At 53.4% G+C, this 19,209-nt stretch overlaps 1 protein-coding gene across 3 annotated transcripts in view; it reads right to left on the bottom strand.

Annotated features, from left to right (window-relative positions):
• ADCK1 (aarF domain containing kinase 1) overlaps positions 1-19,209 on the bottom strand; it is a 113,157-nt gene that overhangs the window by 52,991 nt on the left and 40,957 nt on the right. For 2 of the 3 annotated variants that reach the window (XM_036084375.2, XM_078054021.1), the window contains exon 4: positions 14,927-15,130. The exons of the other annotated variant lie outside the window; for it this stretch is intronic. In XM_036084375.2, the coding sequence (XP_035940268.2) occupies positions 14,927-15,130 (204 nt within the window). The remainder of the gene's footprint in view (positions 1-14,926; positions 15,131-19,209) is intronic. 3 annotated transcript variants of the gene reach the window in all.

Genomic DNA, 19,209 nt, shown 5'->3' with positions numbered 1-19,209 from the left:
GTGGGACAACCAAGCCACCCAAGCCAAGCACCTGCCCCTGCCCGGCCCAGGGCCCCGTGTTCCCAGCTCCAGCCCCGGGCCCAGGCAGCACAGGCCCCCTCTCCTCTCGCTCCAGGGTCAAGCACACCCCCCCCAGCCCCACCCCCAAGGTGACGCCCACCAGAGACGACATCCTCAGCTTAGGCCACTCCACCTGCCCAATATGCCCTCTCTGGGCCTTTCAGCTTGTTCTTTTGACAGCACTCAAGTCCTGCTCAGGTTTTGCCTTCTCTAGAAGACCCCAATTCGCCCCTCTCTGTGGCCCTACTGCAGATTCCAAGAGCACCTGAGAGATGTAGCCCAAACCTCAGATGACTCATCTCGTCCTGACCTCTTGTTGAGCTGTCTCTAGCTCCTCCTGTCCCTAAAACAGAAGCCCCCTCAGGAGTCAGAGTTGCGGGGTGAGTCAGTGACTCAATTAGAGCGCCAACACAGTGCCTTCCTGTGACTCTCCCACCCCGGAGTTCTGCCCTCTGAGTGAAGGAACTAGGGTTCCCGTCCCACCTCTGCCACTACCCAGCCCTGTGACCTTAAGGAAGTTGCTTCAGTTTCTCTGGGTCTAAATTCCTCACTTGATAAAGGGGGGTGTTGGAGTCCTTGGTCCCTGATGGCCTTCCTAATTCTGTGATCCTGTAACTCTTACTTTCCGTCCTGCACTCCTATTATGGTGCCCCAGCCCACACCAGCCTCCCTCTATGCGCGCACACACACACACACACACTCAAATCTGGTTCTCCACCCCGAGTCAGCTTACCCTTCCTGGTGACACAGGCACACGCACAAGGAGTCACCTCCAAAGTGGCACAGACCAGACCACGGAGAAGGGCCCCCCACGGCAGAAACCACTAAGGGAGCCCAGCCTGGGACATGGGCTTGCTCCTCAAGCCCCATGAATAAAGAAGCAGGCACAGCTGGCCTATTCATAATCAGCATACAAAACTGATTAGCCCTTTCCAGATTAAACATTATTGTTTCAACGATGAACATAAATCAGCCAGACGTGGAGGGCTTGCTTCTCTCTGCTGCCAAGGAGCTGCAGCAGGTAGGCCGCGCGTGGGGACCTGGGCACAGTGCGAAGGGAGGAGGACTCCTCCCCGGAGAAGGGCCCGGCTCTCAGAAGGTACACAGGAGGGCAGACCGCTCCTCACCCCCATTGCCAGCCCCCTCTGTGCGAGCACAGAGGAGCAGCACCTTTTCCAGAGGTGAGAAGGAGGAGAAGAACCAAACCACCCTACCGCATGCTTCTTAGAGCACCTCCTCAGCTATGTGATTGGCTCTTGAGGCAACATAGGTCCAGGGCCAGCCTGGGACCGAAGGCAAGATGGCAGGCCGGTGCACTGTTAGGGGGAAGAGTGTGGCCCTCAGGCACAGACTGGGTCTCACAGGCCCTTCGGTGTGGCCTTGAACCCGGCCCCACACCTCCTGCCGCAGCCTGTGGGGTTGAAGCATGTATGTCTCTACAGTCAGATAACACTCGGGTTCAGTTCCCAGCTGAGCTGCTGTCCCGCTATGTGATCCTGAGTAAGTCACTTAGTGTTACAATTTAGTAAGCTTCCTCTGGGGAAAGTGGGGAAAGGGACACCTAACTCCCCTCGCTTTTGTGAGGACTAAAATGAGGCTGTGTATTTGAAAACATCTAACGTGTGCTAGGGAAGGAGAAAACAATAAACATGCAGTTCCTTGACCTCTCTGTCCCACCTCCCACTCGGGAATGCTGGGAGAAGCCATAAACTGCTAGGACAGGAAACTTGGGGAAAGGCCCAGGGCTCCTTCCAGTGAGCAAGAGCACTCAAGGGTTAGGACCTTGGGATCTTCAGTCAGCCCTGGTTTTGCTCCTGACTCAGCCTCCTGTCTCTGTGCAACCTCAGACACACGTCTCAACCTCTCTGGCCTTGGCTCACTTGAGAGTACTCCCCCCGCAGGGCAGCCCTGGGGATTACAGGGGGACAGAGCTGCACAGCACCCACCAGCCGCCCATCCCTCCAGATCTTTCCCCTGCTCCCTCCTGCAACTTCAGCATTTGCATCTGAGCCTGGGGGCTCTTTCTCTGTGGCTGTGAAGTTAGGAAGCTGGTGTATAAACACCCAATCTTCTCCCTTGGCCCTTGGGTGGGATGATTTTAAGGCGAGTGTTTGGCACCATGTCCCAATGTCCCCATGGCGGCAGCCGGTTTAAGGGCCTTCTCTTCCCTGAACCACGTTCCCGCTTCCCTCCTAGCTGCACCAGACCTTCCCACAAAACCACTCTCACCAGAACCCTCTCCTTGGAGTCGTCCTTCTGGGAGTGCCCGGCCAGGATGAGCACCTCCCACGTGGCGAGCATCCAGCTGAGGTGGGTGACTATGTTCCCTCTAAGACTGTAGGGGACCCAGGCCTCCACATCATCGCTCTGTCCCGGCCGTGGCTCCCTCGGACACGGGGAGAAGGTATCAGAGCCGCAACAATCCCATCACCCTGCCCACGCAGCCAACCTGAGCCCGAGCCGCCTGCGAGGAGAGACCCACCCCCTCCCCCTGCGGAGGGGAAGGCAGGCCATGAGTTCATGCAATGAGAAGATGAGGACCCTGCGGTCCGCCTGGCAGTCCCGAGGGCACAAGGGCCACTGGCAGGGCAGCTCCTTCAAGAGCAGTGGCTGCGGCACTCATTCTCCGACTTGTGGCCAGCCGGGGACACTGGCTCTGAGCTCCTGAGAGAGGCTGAGGGGAGAAAAGCTGGCCAGGCCCCAGCTCCGGGAAACAGCTAAGACAGGCTCAAAAGGGAGAGTTCACCTGTACCAGATGCGGAGGAAGGAAAGAGCCTCCTCGCGTGGCTCCTGCCTCGCACCCCTCCAGCCGTCCTGCACTGTTGGCCGACTCTGCCCAAAATCAGCCGTGGAGGCCTGCACACACACACACACGCACACGCACGCACACACACACGCACACGCATGCACATGCACACAGACGCTATTAGCTGATGTGACTGAACACGGGTTCTAAGACCTGGGGCCCGTGGTGACCCCCTAAAGCCTGCACACCAAGATCCAGTGCCTACACCCCTACAGCCACTCTACTGCCCTCCAGAACGCGGGCCCTCTTCGGGGGGCAGCTGCCTAGCAAGAGGGGCAGGGGCCCAGGCAACTGAGTTCAAAGCCTGGCTCTGCGTCTTCTAGCTAGGAGACTGGGGCTGTTACTTAACCTCCCAGGGCCCCCACTTCCTCATCTGGAAACCTGGAATGGTAAAATCTACCAGCCTCGCAGAATTATTGTAATGGTTAGAAATAATATCTATAAAACATCCAGCCAATGTGTACTACCTGGCAAGTACCACACAGAAACTCTCACGATATTATCATCTGCTGACATGAATGTCTTTTATGCCACATTCTGCCTTGCTGCTTCCCACCCCACCCCACCTGTCACCTTAGGGTTTAAACAAGAGGGATGACATGTTCTGACGGACCCCACCTCCTCCGACCTCTGCAATTGGTCAGGGACTGGACGTTGGTATTTGTGTCCCTGGGCGACCATAACAAATCACTGCTAACGGGTGCTTAAAACAACAGAAATGTATCACCTCCCAGTTCTGGGGGCCAGCAGTCTGAAATCAAGGTGTTGGCAGGCCTGCATGCCCTCTGAGGGCCCCCGGGAGGAGCCTTCCTGGCTCTTCCTAATTTCCAGTGGCTGCCAGCGATCTTGGCAGTTCCTTAGTTTGCAGCTGCATCCCTTGAATCTCTACTGCCACCTCCTTGCAAGGCCACCAGTCCCTGGATGTAGGGCCCACCCCAATCCACTATAAACTCCTTAAATTACCAAATTACAGCCGCAAACGCCTCATTTCATGTTCTCAGGTTCTAGGTAGAGAGGAATGGGGTGGAGGAGCGTGGGGGACACCATTCAACCCAGTACAACACCTGACTTAGGCTCAGTTGGGCAGAGTCCTGATCTGGAATTTCATAAAAAGAAAGTGGAGTTGGGGTGGGGGTGGGGGAGGCCCCGCTGGGGGCAGACCTGGGAAGAGGTGAGGCTGAGGGATGCCAAAGGCAGTGGCTCATGCAGGAAAGCAGCCATGAATGAAGCTGACCTGCAGAAAGAACATGAGAGACAGACAGGAGTCCTGGAAGAGCACCCCAAAAGCCCTACTCAACCCCATCCCTTCCCAAAGCATGGTCACAGGACACAGGAAGTCTGCCCTCTTGCCTCAGCTTGTTCCAGCTGGGGTTCCAATCCTCACGGCTACAAAAGCGCTAATGCTCTCACCTGCTCGAGCTTGAATTGTGGCCCCCAAATATTCATATGTTGGGGTCACAACCTCCAGCACCTAACCTTCAGAATATGACCTCACTTGGAAAGTGTCATTGCAGATGCAATTAGTTAAGACGAGGTCACCCTGGCATGGGGGTGAGGGGGCACTAAGCCAATATGACGGTGTCCTTATGAAAGGGGGCAATCTGGACACAGAGACAGACATGCACACAGGAAGCACGCCAGGCGAGCGTGAAGGCAGAGATCAGGGTAGCACTTCTACAGGCCAAGGAAGGACGAAGATGGCCAGCAAACCACGAGAAGCTAGAGGGGAGGCCGGGAGCAGACTCCCCCTCACAGCCTCGGCTGCACCAGCCCTGCCGGCACCTGGGTCTCAGACTCCTGCCCACCAGAGCTGAGACAACAGATTTCTGGTGTTTGAGCCGTCGGTCCGTGGAGCTTTGTTAGAGCAGTCCTCGCAATCTAACACAGCCCAGCCGCGGGGCCCTTGCCGCCCAGCCCCGCAGCTCTGCTCCCGGGCACCGTGGAGCCGCCCCACCGCCAGCCTCCAAGGGCCTCGCGCTTTCGCTCCTCCAGTCTGCCTCATCCTCCGAGGGCCACCTCCTCCAAGAGCCCTCTTCTGAACTTCCCCCTGAACTTCCCCTGCATCAGCCCCACAGCTGAGTGCTTAATTGTTCTCTATAATTACTTCCTCTGTGAATTGTTCTGTCTGCCCGGCTTGGGGAGGGAGGGACGTGGCTTTGACATATTCTATATCCCCCACAGCGTTGGCACAGAGGTAAGTACCTATCGGCTGCTCAACAAATCTGTATTTTCTGAGTGAGCGAAGCAGTGGGTGGTGGGCCCTGACCTTCCAGAGTCTGTGAATGGGGCCACCATCAGCTGAGGCACTTTCTCCAGCAATCAGGCCCAACGCAGCAGCTAAGCAGAGGGTCTGGGTTTGGGTACCACCCTACAAGTTAGACCCCCAAAGAGTGGGGGATGTACCATGAGCCTGGTCTGCAGATTGAAAGTGAACGGTGAGCACATGGGTATAATCATCCCAAACCACTGGCAAGTGGGAGGGCTGGCCAAAGGATACAAAGAACACCCAGAATCCTTGCACCATGAGGGATGAACTTATGAAAAGAGGGCTTCCTCAAGTCCATAGGAGGCCACAAAGTCCCATGTAGGGCGAAAGCCACGGAGCCCCTCCAGGATTCTTTGGCAGCAAGACCAGCTGTGTCTCTGAATGTTGGCCTTCTCACTCCAGGCAGCAAGCTCCCAGCCCTCAACAGGAGGATGAGCACTGGATTGGGAGTCAAGAGACCTGGGTTCGAGTTCTGCTCCCACCATCACCCAGTTGTGCCACTCTGGGCCAGTGACCTCCCTCACTGAGCCTCAGTTTCCTCACCTGTGAAACACGGGCCTTGAATGAGGTGATCTCTAAACCATCACAGCCCAAGAGTTAGTGATTCTCTTGGGTAACTTTTGCCTAAGGCACCTGCCACTGAATGACAAAGGCCAAACAAGAAAAACCAGTGTTTGTCAACCCCCAGGAAGATCCAGGCACCGGTGGGGGTGCTGAATACAATTGAGGGTCCCAGTGTGCCTGCTTCATTTTGTCCTCACAGGAGCTCTGCACGTGACGACCAGAGCTAACAGCTGCCAGGATTCACTGTGCAGCCCAGATGGGCCCTAGCTCTCCATCCTCATCATGGCCCTATTAGTGCAGAGGTTCTGTCAGCATCCCTGTTTACAGACGAGGGGACTAAGGCTCAGAAAGAACTAATGACACAGTGAAAATCTGGTAGCATTTGGGATTCGTGCAAGGCTCTCTGACTCCAAAGCCTATTTGATTAATCAGTATGCCATACCACCTCAGAAATGACCCTTCTGTTCTTTCCAGAAGCCAGATCCTACCCTTGCCCTCAGCCCATAGTTGAGACAGCCCCAGACACACCCTCACCCAGCCCTCCACAGGCTCCTACAGGAACACCCCAGGGGACTATGGAAGCGAGACCGAGGCAGGAGCAGAGCTGGCCACCCCAAGGACTCCAGGACCCATCACACCATGCCATGACGTCCTGTGTCAGAGTGTCTCCGTGCAGGTAACAACTCATTAGTGAGCACCTCTGGTGTACCAGGCACTGGGCAGTGCTCCGAGAGAACCCCAAGAAGAGCGGGAGGAGACCACCCACCCCAGGAACTTAAACCCAGCACTGAAATGACCAGACGTAAGAGGTCAAACCAAGTGCTCTGGACCCACGGTCCAACCTGGGTGAGGTCAGTGAAGGCTTCAAGGGGACAGGGGCACTCAAAGTCATTCTGTAATTCAGCGCAACCACACTGACTAACACCTACTATGTGCAGAGCCCACACTAGGCCCCGTACGAGGTTCAAGATAGAAAAGCAACCAACCTTAATGCAACAAATAACTGCATAAGAGCTGTGACAGGGACAGAAAGTACCCAGGGGAAACACAAGAGTCACGAATCCTGACTGGGGGTGTGTGAGGAGCCAAGGGTACGATTTCACTGGAAACCATAAAATAATGGTTTATTTGTAAAATAACCCATCTGTAAAATAATAGTAGGACTGATCTCAGAGGGTCTTAGGTGAGGAGTTGATCCGTGCAGAACTGAGACAGGGCCTGACACCCAGCAAGCATTCAGACTGTGTGTACCTGCGTGTGCTGGTGTCGTCAGACCCAGAGCTCAAAGGATGAGAAAGGGCCTGCCGAGTTAAGAAGGGGAAGTGAGAGGACAGGCCTGGGGTGCATGGAGTGAAACCCCCATGTGGCCAGGGGTCACCATGTGAAGACTGGAGCGGGGGGTGAGGCTGGACAGAAAGTGAGGAGCAGCCCCTGGCCTACTCTCTGCGGGGGTGGGGAGCAGCCCCTGACCTGCTCTCTGAGGGGCTCTGTTCCACAGGCACGAGAGGAACGTGGCCCAGGCTAGGTAAGGGCCACACAGAAGCTATGGAACAATGGACCGAAGGTGCCCTGGAGATGGAGCGGAGCCCCCAAGGAGGAGGCTTTGCAGGGCTGGGCAGGGCAGCTGCTCAGGGCGGAGGCAGGGGCCAGGAGGCCGCCTCAGTCTCTCCCCCAGTGACTAATGGCACACCATCCGTCCTAGCTGACATTAATGCTTCCCGCCATCCATCTCCTACTCATTAAATTACCATTTTATGGCCAAAATCTCTCTCCCATAATTGATAAAAATCTCCTTTTGATGTTCAGTATGATTGGGGGGGAAAATGTTTTTTTTATTCTTCATTATGTTTTTAATATAAATGTATTTTTTATTGAGAGCTTCTGGGAAGCCCGAAGGAGGTGACTCTCTCTCTCTTGCCCCCAAGTCCTCCCCACACACAGCTTTGCAGCCACCAGCTCGTTCTGTTCCACTCCCAGAATGCTCACACGGCAGCCGTCTCGGAACCAGAGGCCAGAACAAAGGTTGTGCTGAGGACCAAGGGAAGCAGATCTAAAGACAACTGAAGCCCGCCAGGTGGTCCTCAGCTCCAGGCCAGCGGAGCAGGCTGGGTGGTGAAGGGTGAGCTGGCCTCAGCCAGGCCCCTGCCAGGGTGCGAGGACAGGGGCAAGAGCTCTGGGGCACAGGGACGCCCAGGGGCTGGCACAGCAATGGGCACAGGGGTACACGCAATAAATGTGTGTAACTAAGAGAAGGGCAGGGAGAAGCTGGAGCAACACTGGAAAGAAGGCTGCAAGGAATACGAGATGGAAGCATGTGTCACCAGGGAGGGGAAGTCTTCTGCCAGCCATGGGCTCCCCCCCCGCCCCGGTAGAATCGGCTCCTCTGGCCCGTCTGCCCTAACCGTGTCCCTCACCCCTGTCCAGCCCAGCGCATGTCTGTCCCCACCTACACCCACACCCAGCTCCTGCAGGACGAGGGAAGCCGAGTCCTGCTGCCGTCCTGCAAGGAGGAGGGCTGGGTCCTGAACACAGCACAGCCACCAGCTGGTGACCCTGGGCCTCCGTGGCTGCCCTCGACCCCTCATCCGGGGAGTCAGCTCTAGGCACCGAGAGCACAAAGCAGCTGCTGCTGATGGCCTCAGGACATTGCTCTGGTTGACGCGGCCTGGCTGAGCTGCCAGTACCCCCACCCCAAGGTGGGGGTCACAGGGCGGTACTTAAGAAGCCCAGGGGACAGGCTCCCAAGGCAGCGAGGGAAGGGGCTGACATTTCCTTGGGTACTGATCAGGGAAGAGAAAGGAGGATTCTACTAGCAAAGCAGTATCTGGGACGGAGAGCCATACCAGCTACCAGAAAACCTGGTTAAAGATCCAACTCTGCCATTTACAAGGCTCTCAGAATCTGGGTTCCTCGCACGCATAAAGCATCCAGCGTAACACCAGAATGATACTAACATGTGCTGGCCATTTGCCCTTTGCCTACAGGCTCCACACACTCCACGGCCGTTAATTCCTTTAATCCCACAGTCAGCCTGTGCGGCATGTACTGTCACTATCCCATTTTACAGATGAGGGAAATGAGAGACAGAGAAGATAAGTAGCACGCCCAAGGTCACACAGCCAATACAACAGGAAGCAGTTTAGCTCCTGCCCACCTCCAAGTCTTAATAGGAAGCTCGACTGTCAGGACCAAGGGTACAGATGTGTGGTCCTGACTGAGGGCCAGGTGGGAACCATGAGGGATAATTTCATGTGTCAACTTGGCTGAGCCATGGTGCCCAGACACTTGGTCAGACTTTACTCTAATGTCTCTGTAAGAATGTTTTTGAATGAGATTTACATTTAAATCTGTAGACTTTTGGAGGGCCTGGGTGGCTCAGTCGGTTAAGCATCCGATTCTTGGTTTCGGCTCAGGTCATGATCTCATGGGTCATGACCTCATGGGTCTTGAGACCAAGCCCCGCATCGGGCTCTGCGCTCAGCAGGGATACTGCCTGAGGATTCTCTCTCTCTGCCCCTCCCCCCACTCAGGTGCACACATACTCTCTCTCCCTCTAAAATAAATAAATAAATCTTTTTTTAAAATCAGTAGACTTTGCAAACAGAGAAAGACATGTATCATATGACCTCACTGATATGAGGAATTCTTAATCTCAGGAAACAAACTGAGGGTTGCTGGAGTGGGGGGTGGGGTGGGAGGGATGGGGTGACTGGGTGATGGACACTGGGGAGGGTATGTGTTCTGGTAAGCGCTGTGAACTGTGCAAGACTGTTGAATCTCAGATCTGTACCTCTGAAACAAATAATGCAATATATGTTAAGAAAGAAAAAAAGAAGAAGAAGAATGTAGCAGGAGGGGAAGAATGAAGGGGGGGAAATCGGAGGGGGAGAAGAACCATGAGAGACGATGGACTCTGAAAAACAAACTGAGGGTTCTAGAGGGGAGGGGGTTGGGAGGATGGGTTAGCCTGGTGATGGGTATTGAGGAGGGCACGTTCTGCATGGAGCACTGGGTGTTATGCACAAACAATGAATCATGGAACACTATATCTAAAACTAATGATGTAATGTAGGGGGATTAACATAACAATAAAAAAATTAAAAAAAAAAAAATCAGTAGACTTTGGGGGCGCCTGGGTGGCTCAGTTGTTAAGCGTCTGCCTTCAGCTCAGGTCATGATCCCAGGGTCCTGGGATCGAGCCCCGCATCGGGCTCCCTGCTCGGCGGGAAGCCTGCTTCTCCATCTCCCACTCCCCCTGCTTGTGTTCCCTCTCTCGCTGTATCTCTCTCTGTCAAATAAATAAATAAAATCTTTGAAAAAAAAAATTTTTTTTTAAATCAGTAGACTTTGAGTAAAGCAGATGGCCCTCTATAACGTGGGTGGGCCTCATCCAATCAGTTGAAGGCCTGACTAGAACAAGACTGACCTCCTGGAGCAACAGGGAATTCTGCCAGCAGACGGCCTTTAGACTCAAACTGCAATATCAGCTCTTCCTGGATCTCCAACCAGATGCCTCCCCACTCACACCAAAGATGCAAGATTTACCAGCCTCCACAATTGCATAAGCCAATTCCTTAAAACCAATCAATCTCTTTCTACTTATTTTACACACACACACACACACACACACACACACACACACACACACCCTATTGACTCTGTTTCTCTGGAGAACCCTGACTAATAGAAAAAGGAAATCCAGCCCTGGCAGAGCTGCCACCTGCAGGAAGGGGTGCCCAGAGGGGGTGCCTTTTCCTGCTTTTCACACAGTTCTCCAGGTACCAGCAGAGGTTCTACATGCAAGCATGCAGAAATGACAAGGATCAGCCCAGAGTTTGCCATCCCCCATCCATGCCCAGCACCCCCTCACCCAGCCCTGAGGCCTCCATGGAAGTCCCTGCTCCAATCTCTGTCCAGGGTCTGCACTGCCCCCACCTGGTGCCCCCACCACCAGGAAGCCCTCATATGGGCCAGGCGTTCTCCTACCTCACCTCCCTGCCTTCTACTTCTGCTCCTGCTGGTCCTCAAGCCAAGAGTGCCTTCTCTCTGCCACCCCCCGCCCAAGCTTAATAAATGACAGAGGTTCCTGGGGGAAAAGTTTCTTTATCTCTTTCCTGAACTTTTGCTTATAACTTGAGCCTTTAAAGCAAGAAACAATGTTAACTCTCCGCCTGTACCTGTAGGTCCGTAAGAAACCACAGGTGTGCATTCTCCCACCTGATGCACGGTGGTTCTCTTCCATGTTCCAATGGCCACTCTGGTCAGATGGTCCCTCAAGAACATGGATCTCCTGTGACACACAGCATGTGTCCCCGGGTACTATAGGAAGTTACAGAACAAGTTCAAGTCTAGATCAGACTTGATTTGACTTGAAGACTGATATGATAAATCATGTTTCAGAGGGGCATCTGGGTGGCACAGTCGGGTGAGCATCTAACTCTTGGTTTCAGCTCAGATTGTGATCTCAGGGTCTTGAGATCGAGCCCCGCATTGGGCTCCACACTCAGTGTGGAGTCTGCTTGAGATTCTCTCTCAATCTGCCCCTCCCCCCTGCACATGTGCACACACTCTCTCTCTAAAATAAATAATTTAGAAAGTCAGAAATTAATAAAATACTGCAGTTAAAAAAAAAACAACAACATATTTCAGAGTACACAAGCCAAACCCCAATCCCCCAACACCAGTACAAGCGGTGCCCCTAACAAAGGTATTTCTGTGCATCACTCTGGCAGTTGACCTCATTTCCTTCAGTTTTTCATACAATTTTAGAGCTAGAAAGAACCTTAATCTGATTCTAGTATATTCCAAAACAAAAAGCAAAACTGGATCATTTACTGAAATATATTGTAATGAGATCAGACTGTGTGTGTGTGTGTGTGTGTGTGTGTGTGTGTGTGTGTTAAGGAGGGGGTGGGAGGAGGGATGTGAGTAGGTCCATGACCACCAATAACTGTACCAGTGCAGCTGACAATTCTATCATCTCTTCCTAAGTCCCACTATAACTCCCCTCCCCAAGCTTTCTACCCACCTCAAACCTCCCACCTTCCCTTTCCCCACCTGGGAAAGACGTCCTCATCTCCCACCTCGCTAAGAAAATCTGGCCCCACTCCATCCTTCTTTGCTTGGGTCCCTCTCCAAGTTCTCCTCTCCCTCAGGCTCATGTTATGAAAAAAACACTCGAAGCCCTTCATAGTGTGACCTCAGCACCAACTTTGCAACCTCAGCTCCACTATTCACCAACCTGAGCCCCATATGCTAGTTAGCAAGACTATCACCATGCAGTCTCTGTACCTTATGCTTTCCGGTGCCTGTACCTTTGCTTAGCCCATCTCACCAGTCAGAAGTCCCCTCCTCCAACCTCTGCTTCCTCCAATCCCAGCCATCCTTGAGAGCCTGGGTCAGATGCCATCTGCTTCAGACAGCCTCCACCCACCCAAAAGTAACCTCTCTCCCCGTCTCTCTCCCTCTCTCTTTCCTGTAAACCCTGTGGGCATGTACATGGCCAGCTACCACAGTGATGTGTACCTCCCAATGACCCCACACTACAAGGGCTGGAATGAGGTCTTACCCATCCTTGGCTAAACCCAAAGCTTCTAGCACTGTGCCTTCCTCACTAAATACCAGCTGCTTGGACAACAACGAGAGAGAAGGAAAGGAAAATGAAGGAACAGGTATCAAAACACAGAACTACAGGCTGCTCATGCCTGCAGGGGGCCTCTGAGGACTCCTAGTCCAGAAGAGGAATGTGTAAGGATGGGCTGGTGGTCAGAACCCCGCCAGGTCCTTCAGCAGGGAGCCAAGAACTCCTGGGGACCAAGGTGGTCAATAACCTCATGGCTTAGGCCTATGTTTGCCCCATTCAGGGTGCAAAGGTGTCAGCCTGGGCTCCTTCCACAGCATGAACCATGACCAGGAGAAGAAAGCTCAAGTCTCAGCCAGTCAGGGCTCCCCTCTCCTGGAAAGGGCCAAGTCTTCGGCATCCTTCCCTGACACTCAAGCTCCGGCGCCATCTGCTGGCTATGGTCGGCACTGCACCTGGACCTACAGTCCCAAGGGCAGTTAGGGGACCAAGGTGGAGACCATTTCCAACCCTCTTCAGACCCAGGTCACTTTGGAGTCACCAGAAATGACCCCCACCTCCTAGAGTTCGGGCTGCTAACTGCTTCCCAGATCCTGTCCTTCAGGACTTAAGCCTAGCATTTAAAATAAAAGGAAAAAAAGCAAGCTTCTTTCTGGTAATACTAGCTGAGAAACTTCCAAGACACAGACATACAGACACAGAAAATAGATTTCCAAACGATTTCTGCCAAACAGGAGCTCTGTTACATAGGAGACAAAGCACTAGGCTGGCAGTCAGAAGATCCGAGGCCTCGTCCTGTCGCTCACACCCTTTTCCCCTAGCTTTGCGGCCCCACCCCCACCCCAGCCACACACACCCCTATGCCACGACAGTGCCCCTCTACTCGCTCTCCCTCCACGCCGATTGCACTGGCTGTTGTACAGGGATTCGCAAGGATTCAGAGCCACATGTAAATCATGGGGCTCAGGAGAGATGCAAGCTCACTCTCATCTCCCACACCCTGCTGGGGACACCCCTCAGGGCCAGCCCCATCTGCCTGGGACAGGGACTGGTGTGAGGACACCAGTGACCCTGTAAGGCCTCTGCTGATGGGAAGGGTCCTCAAGAGGCACCGATGCAATCAACCAGTGCAGCCCCAACACACCAGCTCGAGCTCCCTCTAGCCACCTTCCCTGCTCTTTCAGTCTGAGATTTAGGGGCAGCTACGCAGTCTTTGAGCTCCAGGGGTCTTCAGAGCCCATCCGAGAACTTGAACCCAGCCAGCAGATGGTGATACATGACAGTCTCGGCCCCCTTTAACCACATTCCTGAAACCAGGGATGAAACAGAGCTTTCCACGTAGGGTCCCAGGGCCGGTGTGGAGCCCACAATCAGTGGGATCTGCTCAGACCTCTTCCTGGCGGGGAGAGCTGCTCCCCATCAGTGTCATGGGAGAGGCGGGAGGAGGAGGGAAGTGCAGAGTGAGTGACTTTCCCCGCCCTCACACCCCCACACCCACCTACCCTGCTTCCCACGCAGCCCCTTTCCCCTCCCTCCACCCACAGACTGAGAAAGTGTGTCACCAGAGAACAAATGCCATCTTCCCGGGAGGGAGGAGGAAGCAGGGGGAGAGCAAAGAGTTCAACTGTGTGCCTGTGGGAGCTGGGCTAAGAAACCTGAGGTTGCTGAGCTTCCCAGCTGTGAAGGACGCCCCCTCAGAACCGTGACCTTGACATTAGCCTCCCTTCTTTGAGGGCTCGAGACAAGCTCAGGACTACATGGCCAGGGGGACTAGAGAAGAGGCCCTGAAGATGCAGATGAAATCTTTTGACCCCAAACATCCTTTGGCCAGCTGGGTGGGCCCCACCATGAAGCTGACACCCCAAACTTCTCATCTCACTCCACCCTGACTTACAGGGGGCCACTGACCAGCTCTTGCCTCCCCCTAAGGCTCTCCACAGACAAGCTGGCCTCCAAGGGTTAATCTGCTGCCTTCCTTCCCTTGCATCCGCCCCCACTGAGCTGCCACATGCCAGCAATGATGCACTTCGCACTGTTATTACAGTGATTTATTTAGTTTTAATTTGGGGGTGAATCTCGTGCTATAGGAAGCAGGAGGCCCATAGTCTTGGCAAGAAGCAAAGCCACGCATGGGCCTGTGCCGTGCCAATCCTGTCCCCTCCGCCTGGGGTCCCTCCATCCTAACCCTGCTCCTCCTGGCCTCCAGCCCTAAATTGGGTTTACCCTTCGCTGAATCTCCTCCACCTAAGCCTTTATCCCTCATCTGCAAAATGGGGTAAATAATAGTCCCTACCTCCCACGTTTACCCTGAGGGGGAGGTGAGATAATGCAGGGGGCACAGTACAGCTGTTCTTACACAGTAAAGCCTCAATAATTGACAGATGTTATTAGGTTGGACCCTATGGATCCCATCACATTGCAGAACAATAGCAATCGCATATCAACTATTTCAGATGATTCAAGTCATCTTTTTTACGGAGGGCCACTGAGGCGCCTTGTAACCCCTTTGACTTCACTACTGAGAGTTGCCGGGAAGTACATTTCCGCTCCAGCGGCGGAGCCCCAGCCCCCCAGCAGCGAGAGCTCTGCCAGGCCCTTCGAGAACACGGCAGCCCAGGACCCAGCCGTCCTGGCCCTGGCAGCTACCCACCTCCTGGCCCAGGTCCTCGCGGATGACCTGGCGGACCTCCTGTATGCTGCTCTGCGGGGCCTGGCTGTGGAGCACCTTCAGCGTGCTGGTGTACTCCTCCGGCAGCAGGTAGTCCAGGGCCCCCAGGTGCTGGCCCACCTTGATGAAAGTGCCCCGGTTGGCACAGCACAGCTCACAGAGACGCCTGGCAGAACGGAGGTGTACCTGCAGGGAGACAGGCCAGCGCCAGAGAGGTGTGAGCGCCCGCTGTCCACTGGACATCGTTCCCTCTTCCTGCCCCCTCTGCCGGAAAACCCTGATTCGCTCCCCAGAGTACGTGTACACACACACACACACACACACATGCACACACGCACACACGCACCTTCACTCGCCTTCTGCTTCAGTGCTCTCCTCCAGTCTTGGGACCTAGAGCAGTCGATCCCAGCCTCAGCCGGAGGCCGCCTCCTCAGACGCCCGATGCTCCCATGCTTCTGGTCTTCTTCCCATCAAAAGTCACCCAGCCCAGGAACCAGAGCACTCGTTCAAGGCTTTTAACCAAATCTAATCTACTAATGATTCAGTTGAGGGTGCACAGAGTAAAAGTACGTGCCACCCAAGCCTCAGATACACTAATAACACTATCTGCTTGAGGTCTACAGTTTCTAAATCATGGTCACGTGCATCATTTCTCTGAATCCTTACAGCAGCTCAGGGACTCAGGTACTGGTATCTTTAAAAATAAGAAACTCAGATGTTGTGCTTATGAAGAAATAGCTCACAAAGATCAAAGGAGGTCTAGAAAATGCTCCAAACCTGCGGCTCTTTTAACTCAGCACACTTTCACAGGGATCTCCTCTTAACTAGAAGAAAAGTTTACTGGGAAATGTCAGGTGCATGGAACAGGCAGCTGGGTGGGTCGCCTAGGACAGGGCAGCCTTAACTTGCAGCCTGATGCCCTCTGTCCTTCCAGAGCTGGGAGATGGCCCCCCTTAGACCCCAGGCTGTGTATCCCCCAGGTATCACTCCAGCTCAGCCGAGGGTCCTGGAACTGTGAGGGTCCTGCCCTCCTGGAGCTACAGCTTCTGAGGCAGGATGGGGCCATGAGCACAGAGAGAAGGAAAGGGAGCCCAGTGCCCTGTGGGAACCACTTCCACCCACAAAATCAACCAAGAGGGGGTAAACATCTACAACGGACTTACAGTCTCTTAAGTGTTATGGAAGATGCTGACATAATTAAGCACATACTGGAGGCAATAAACCACCTCAGGAATTAAATAACTTTTGGCAACAATGATGGAAGAAACAGTTAAAGATCCTATACAATTATTTGCCAAGTGAACCACACAGAAAACTGTTCCTTTAGAAATTAAGAAGATAACACCACAGTCCTCAACACCCTTGTCCCAGCAGCCAGGGAGCCCATCTCCCCTGCCCCACCACAGCAGAGGAGATGCCCTGGACTCCAGCTGGCCCTGCTAGACGTCTCTGCCTCCCACCCCAATGCACTCTCAGGGAACCCTATACACATATGCTCCATCCCCCTGGGCAGAGTCCTCCAGCCTGGATGCAAATACCTGGTCCAAACTGGGCCACGGAGAGTCTTTTTTTCCCCTGACAGGAGGACCAGGAAGAAGGACATTAATCCTAAGAAATTAAGAGAGAGAGTGTGCTCTTAGATGTGTCAAAGGATTGTGGGAAAGGGGTAGATTCTCTTTAAGACTCTGGAGCTGGGGACTCAGCAGACCAGGGGCAGACGGCAGGAAATCAGTGGTGTGGCTGGCCAAGGCCATGCTCAAGCCCTGGTTTCAAGGAAGTGAGAAAGAAGGCACACATGGTCAAACACGGAACTGGGCATTTCCTCCCAGAGCAAAGGTCCAGGCTGGTGTGAACAAATGACTTCTTGGAGCTCAAATAATCATTCCCCAAATTCCAACCCAGAGGAGGAGAGGTCATAATCACTGGCAGAATGAGAGGCAACAGACAGGCATCCACAACCCATCAGTCCTGAGATACAGCAAGACTGCAGCCCACGTCCGGCCGGCACCCAGCGGCCCTCTCCCCCAGGGAGGCACGCTCAGCCCCCACGTCAAAGCTGCTCTGGAGTCAAGACCACATGGAAGCAGAGGACTGGAAGGTGAGGTGAGGACACACCCCACTTTCCCCTCCCTGCCCAGTAAAGACCTCAGCCATTCTGTATTCACTGGGACTTACAGCAGGCCAGGTTCCATGCCCCACCCCCCCACCCCCAGCACATGGGAAGACGTGACCGAACCGCTCGCACGCAGAGAATGACTTGCAACACCAGGATCACACTGAGAACCGCAGGAGCTCAGATGCAAGAAACAAGGGGGCTGGAATTAGAGGCGAGGCTTGGCTCACAGGAGGGCAGGTGGCTGTGTGGTGCTCAGATCTATGGCCTCCAGGCTCCAAGTCACCCCTCTCCACCCTGTGCTGTGACCCTGGGGCTGCACACTGTCGTTCCTCCTCTGTCAGATGGCTTCTTATTCGGCTTTGTCAACAGCTGGCTCTGGAGGGACACTGAGGCCACAGCAGGGCAAGGGGGCTCTCTTCCTGGTGCCGGTGTGCCATTTTAGCTCAGCAGCCAGCAGGCCGGTGGTTTGGGGTGCACCCTTCGTGGCCCTCCCAGACCAGCCCACCCTCACTAAATTTCCCCACTACCAGGCAGGTCCCTCTGATGGACCAACTCGGGCCCACGCCCTCAGGCAAGTGTTCTGAGCAGCCAGCAGGCTGCTCCCATCCAATAGCTCCGGGCCACACCCTCCTGCAAATCCCACCGCCACCCAGCAGGCTGCTCCCGTGGACCATGCCTTCCACCGTGTGCCTGCTCCCCATGGGGCAGACCTCCACCTCAGCCTCCCAGGCGGGAGGCCCTCGGCTGAGGTCTGTCCTGGCTCACTACCCCTCAGCCCCAGACGGGGCGTCTGCTTTATGTGCTTACTACTTCTCCATCCTAGGATCTTCTTTTACTCCTTTTAGGAGTTAACGACCCTTTACTTTTACCAGTTAATAATCTTTTCTCTTAAGTTTTCCCCCCTTGAACCCTCCTGCACTGTTGGTGGGAATGCAAACTGGTGCAGCCACTCTGGAAAACAGTATGGAGGTTCCTCAGAAAGTTAAAACTAGAGCTACCCTATGATCCAGCAATCACACTAGTAGGTATTTACCCAAAGCATACAAAAATACTAACTCAGAGGGATACACCAACCCCAGTGTTTATGGCAGCAGTGTCTACACCAGCCAAGTTATGGAAACAGCCCATAATGAATGACTAAAGAAGATGTGATATATATATATACACACATATATATAATATTACTCAGCCATAAAAGAGAATGAAATCCCGCCATTTGCAACAACATGGATGGAGATAGAGAGTACTTTGCTAAGGAAAATAAGTAAGTCACTCAGAGAAAGACAAATACCGTATGATCTCACTCATATGTGGAATTTAAGAAACAAAATAAATAAGCAAAGGGGAAAAAAAAAGAGAGAGAGAGGCAAACCAAGAAACACTCAGCTATAGAGAACTGATGGTTCCCAGAGGAGGGGTGGTGGGGGGAGGGATGAGAGAAACAGGTGACAGGGATTAAGGAGCACACTTGCTGTGATGAGCCCCGGGTGAGGTACGGAAGTGTTGAACCACTATATTGTACATCTAACTCTAATATTACACTGTATGTTAACTAAATGGAATTTAAATAAAAACTTTAATAAATAGTCAATAAATAAATAAATAAAAGACTGGATTCCATGCTGAACTTTTTAATACAGTGTGTGTTCTGCAGTTTACTTACATGATAATCAGCATGAAATAAAGATCTCAGAAATTAAAAAAATAAAATGTTTTCCCCAGTCAGATTACTGGTGTGACTGGTTCCCGATAGATACACAGGATTGGTCCCTGAAATCAAATTTGAATAAATTAGGATAAAAAGAAGGGCATTTCAGATCAAGAGGACAATATAGCAACACATATCTGCATGCTAAAGACCTACTCCACCGTTTTCTTTAGACTGGATTCATATCTGCATTTGTCTCTGCCACTGGCAGCCCTCAGAAAGCACCAGCCTAGAGGATGTTAGTTGAAAGATGAAAAAAAAAATAAGAAAGAATGAAAGCATCAGCCCACTGCCCCTCACCTGCGGCTGGAGCCAGTCCTACATAGGGTATCTCTAGGCACAAAGTTATGGTCACGTACAAGACATTGTGTGGACAATACAGGGAGCCCTCTCTGATCACACAAGCCCAGGAAAGCTGGTCGACTCCCAACTCACCAGCCA

This window comes from Halichoerus grypus, chromosome 8 (assembly GCF_964656455.1).
Source record: "Halichoerus grypus chromosome 8, mHalGry1.hap1.1, whole genome shotgun sequence".
Taxonomy (NCBI): Eukaryota; Metazoa; Chordata; class Mammalia; order Carnivora; family Phocidae; genus Halichoerus; species Halichoerus grypus.
Note: the sequence above shows the minus strand (reverse complement) of the source record. Positions and strands in the feature narration are given on the sequence as shown.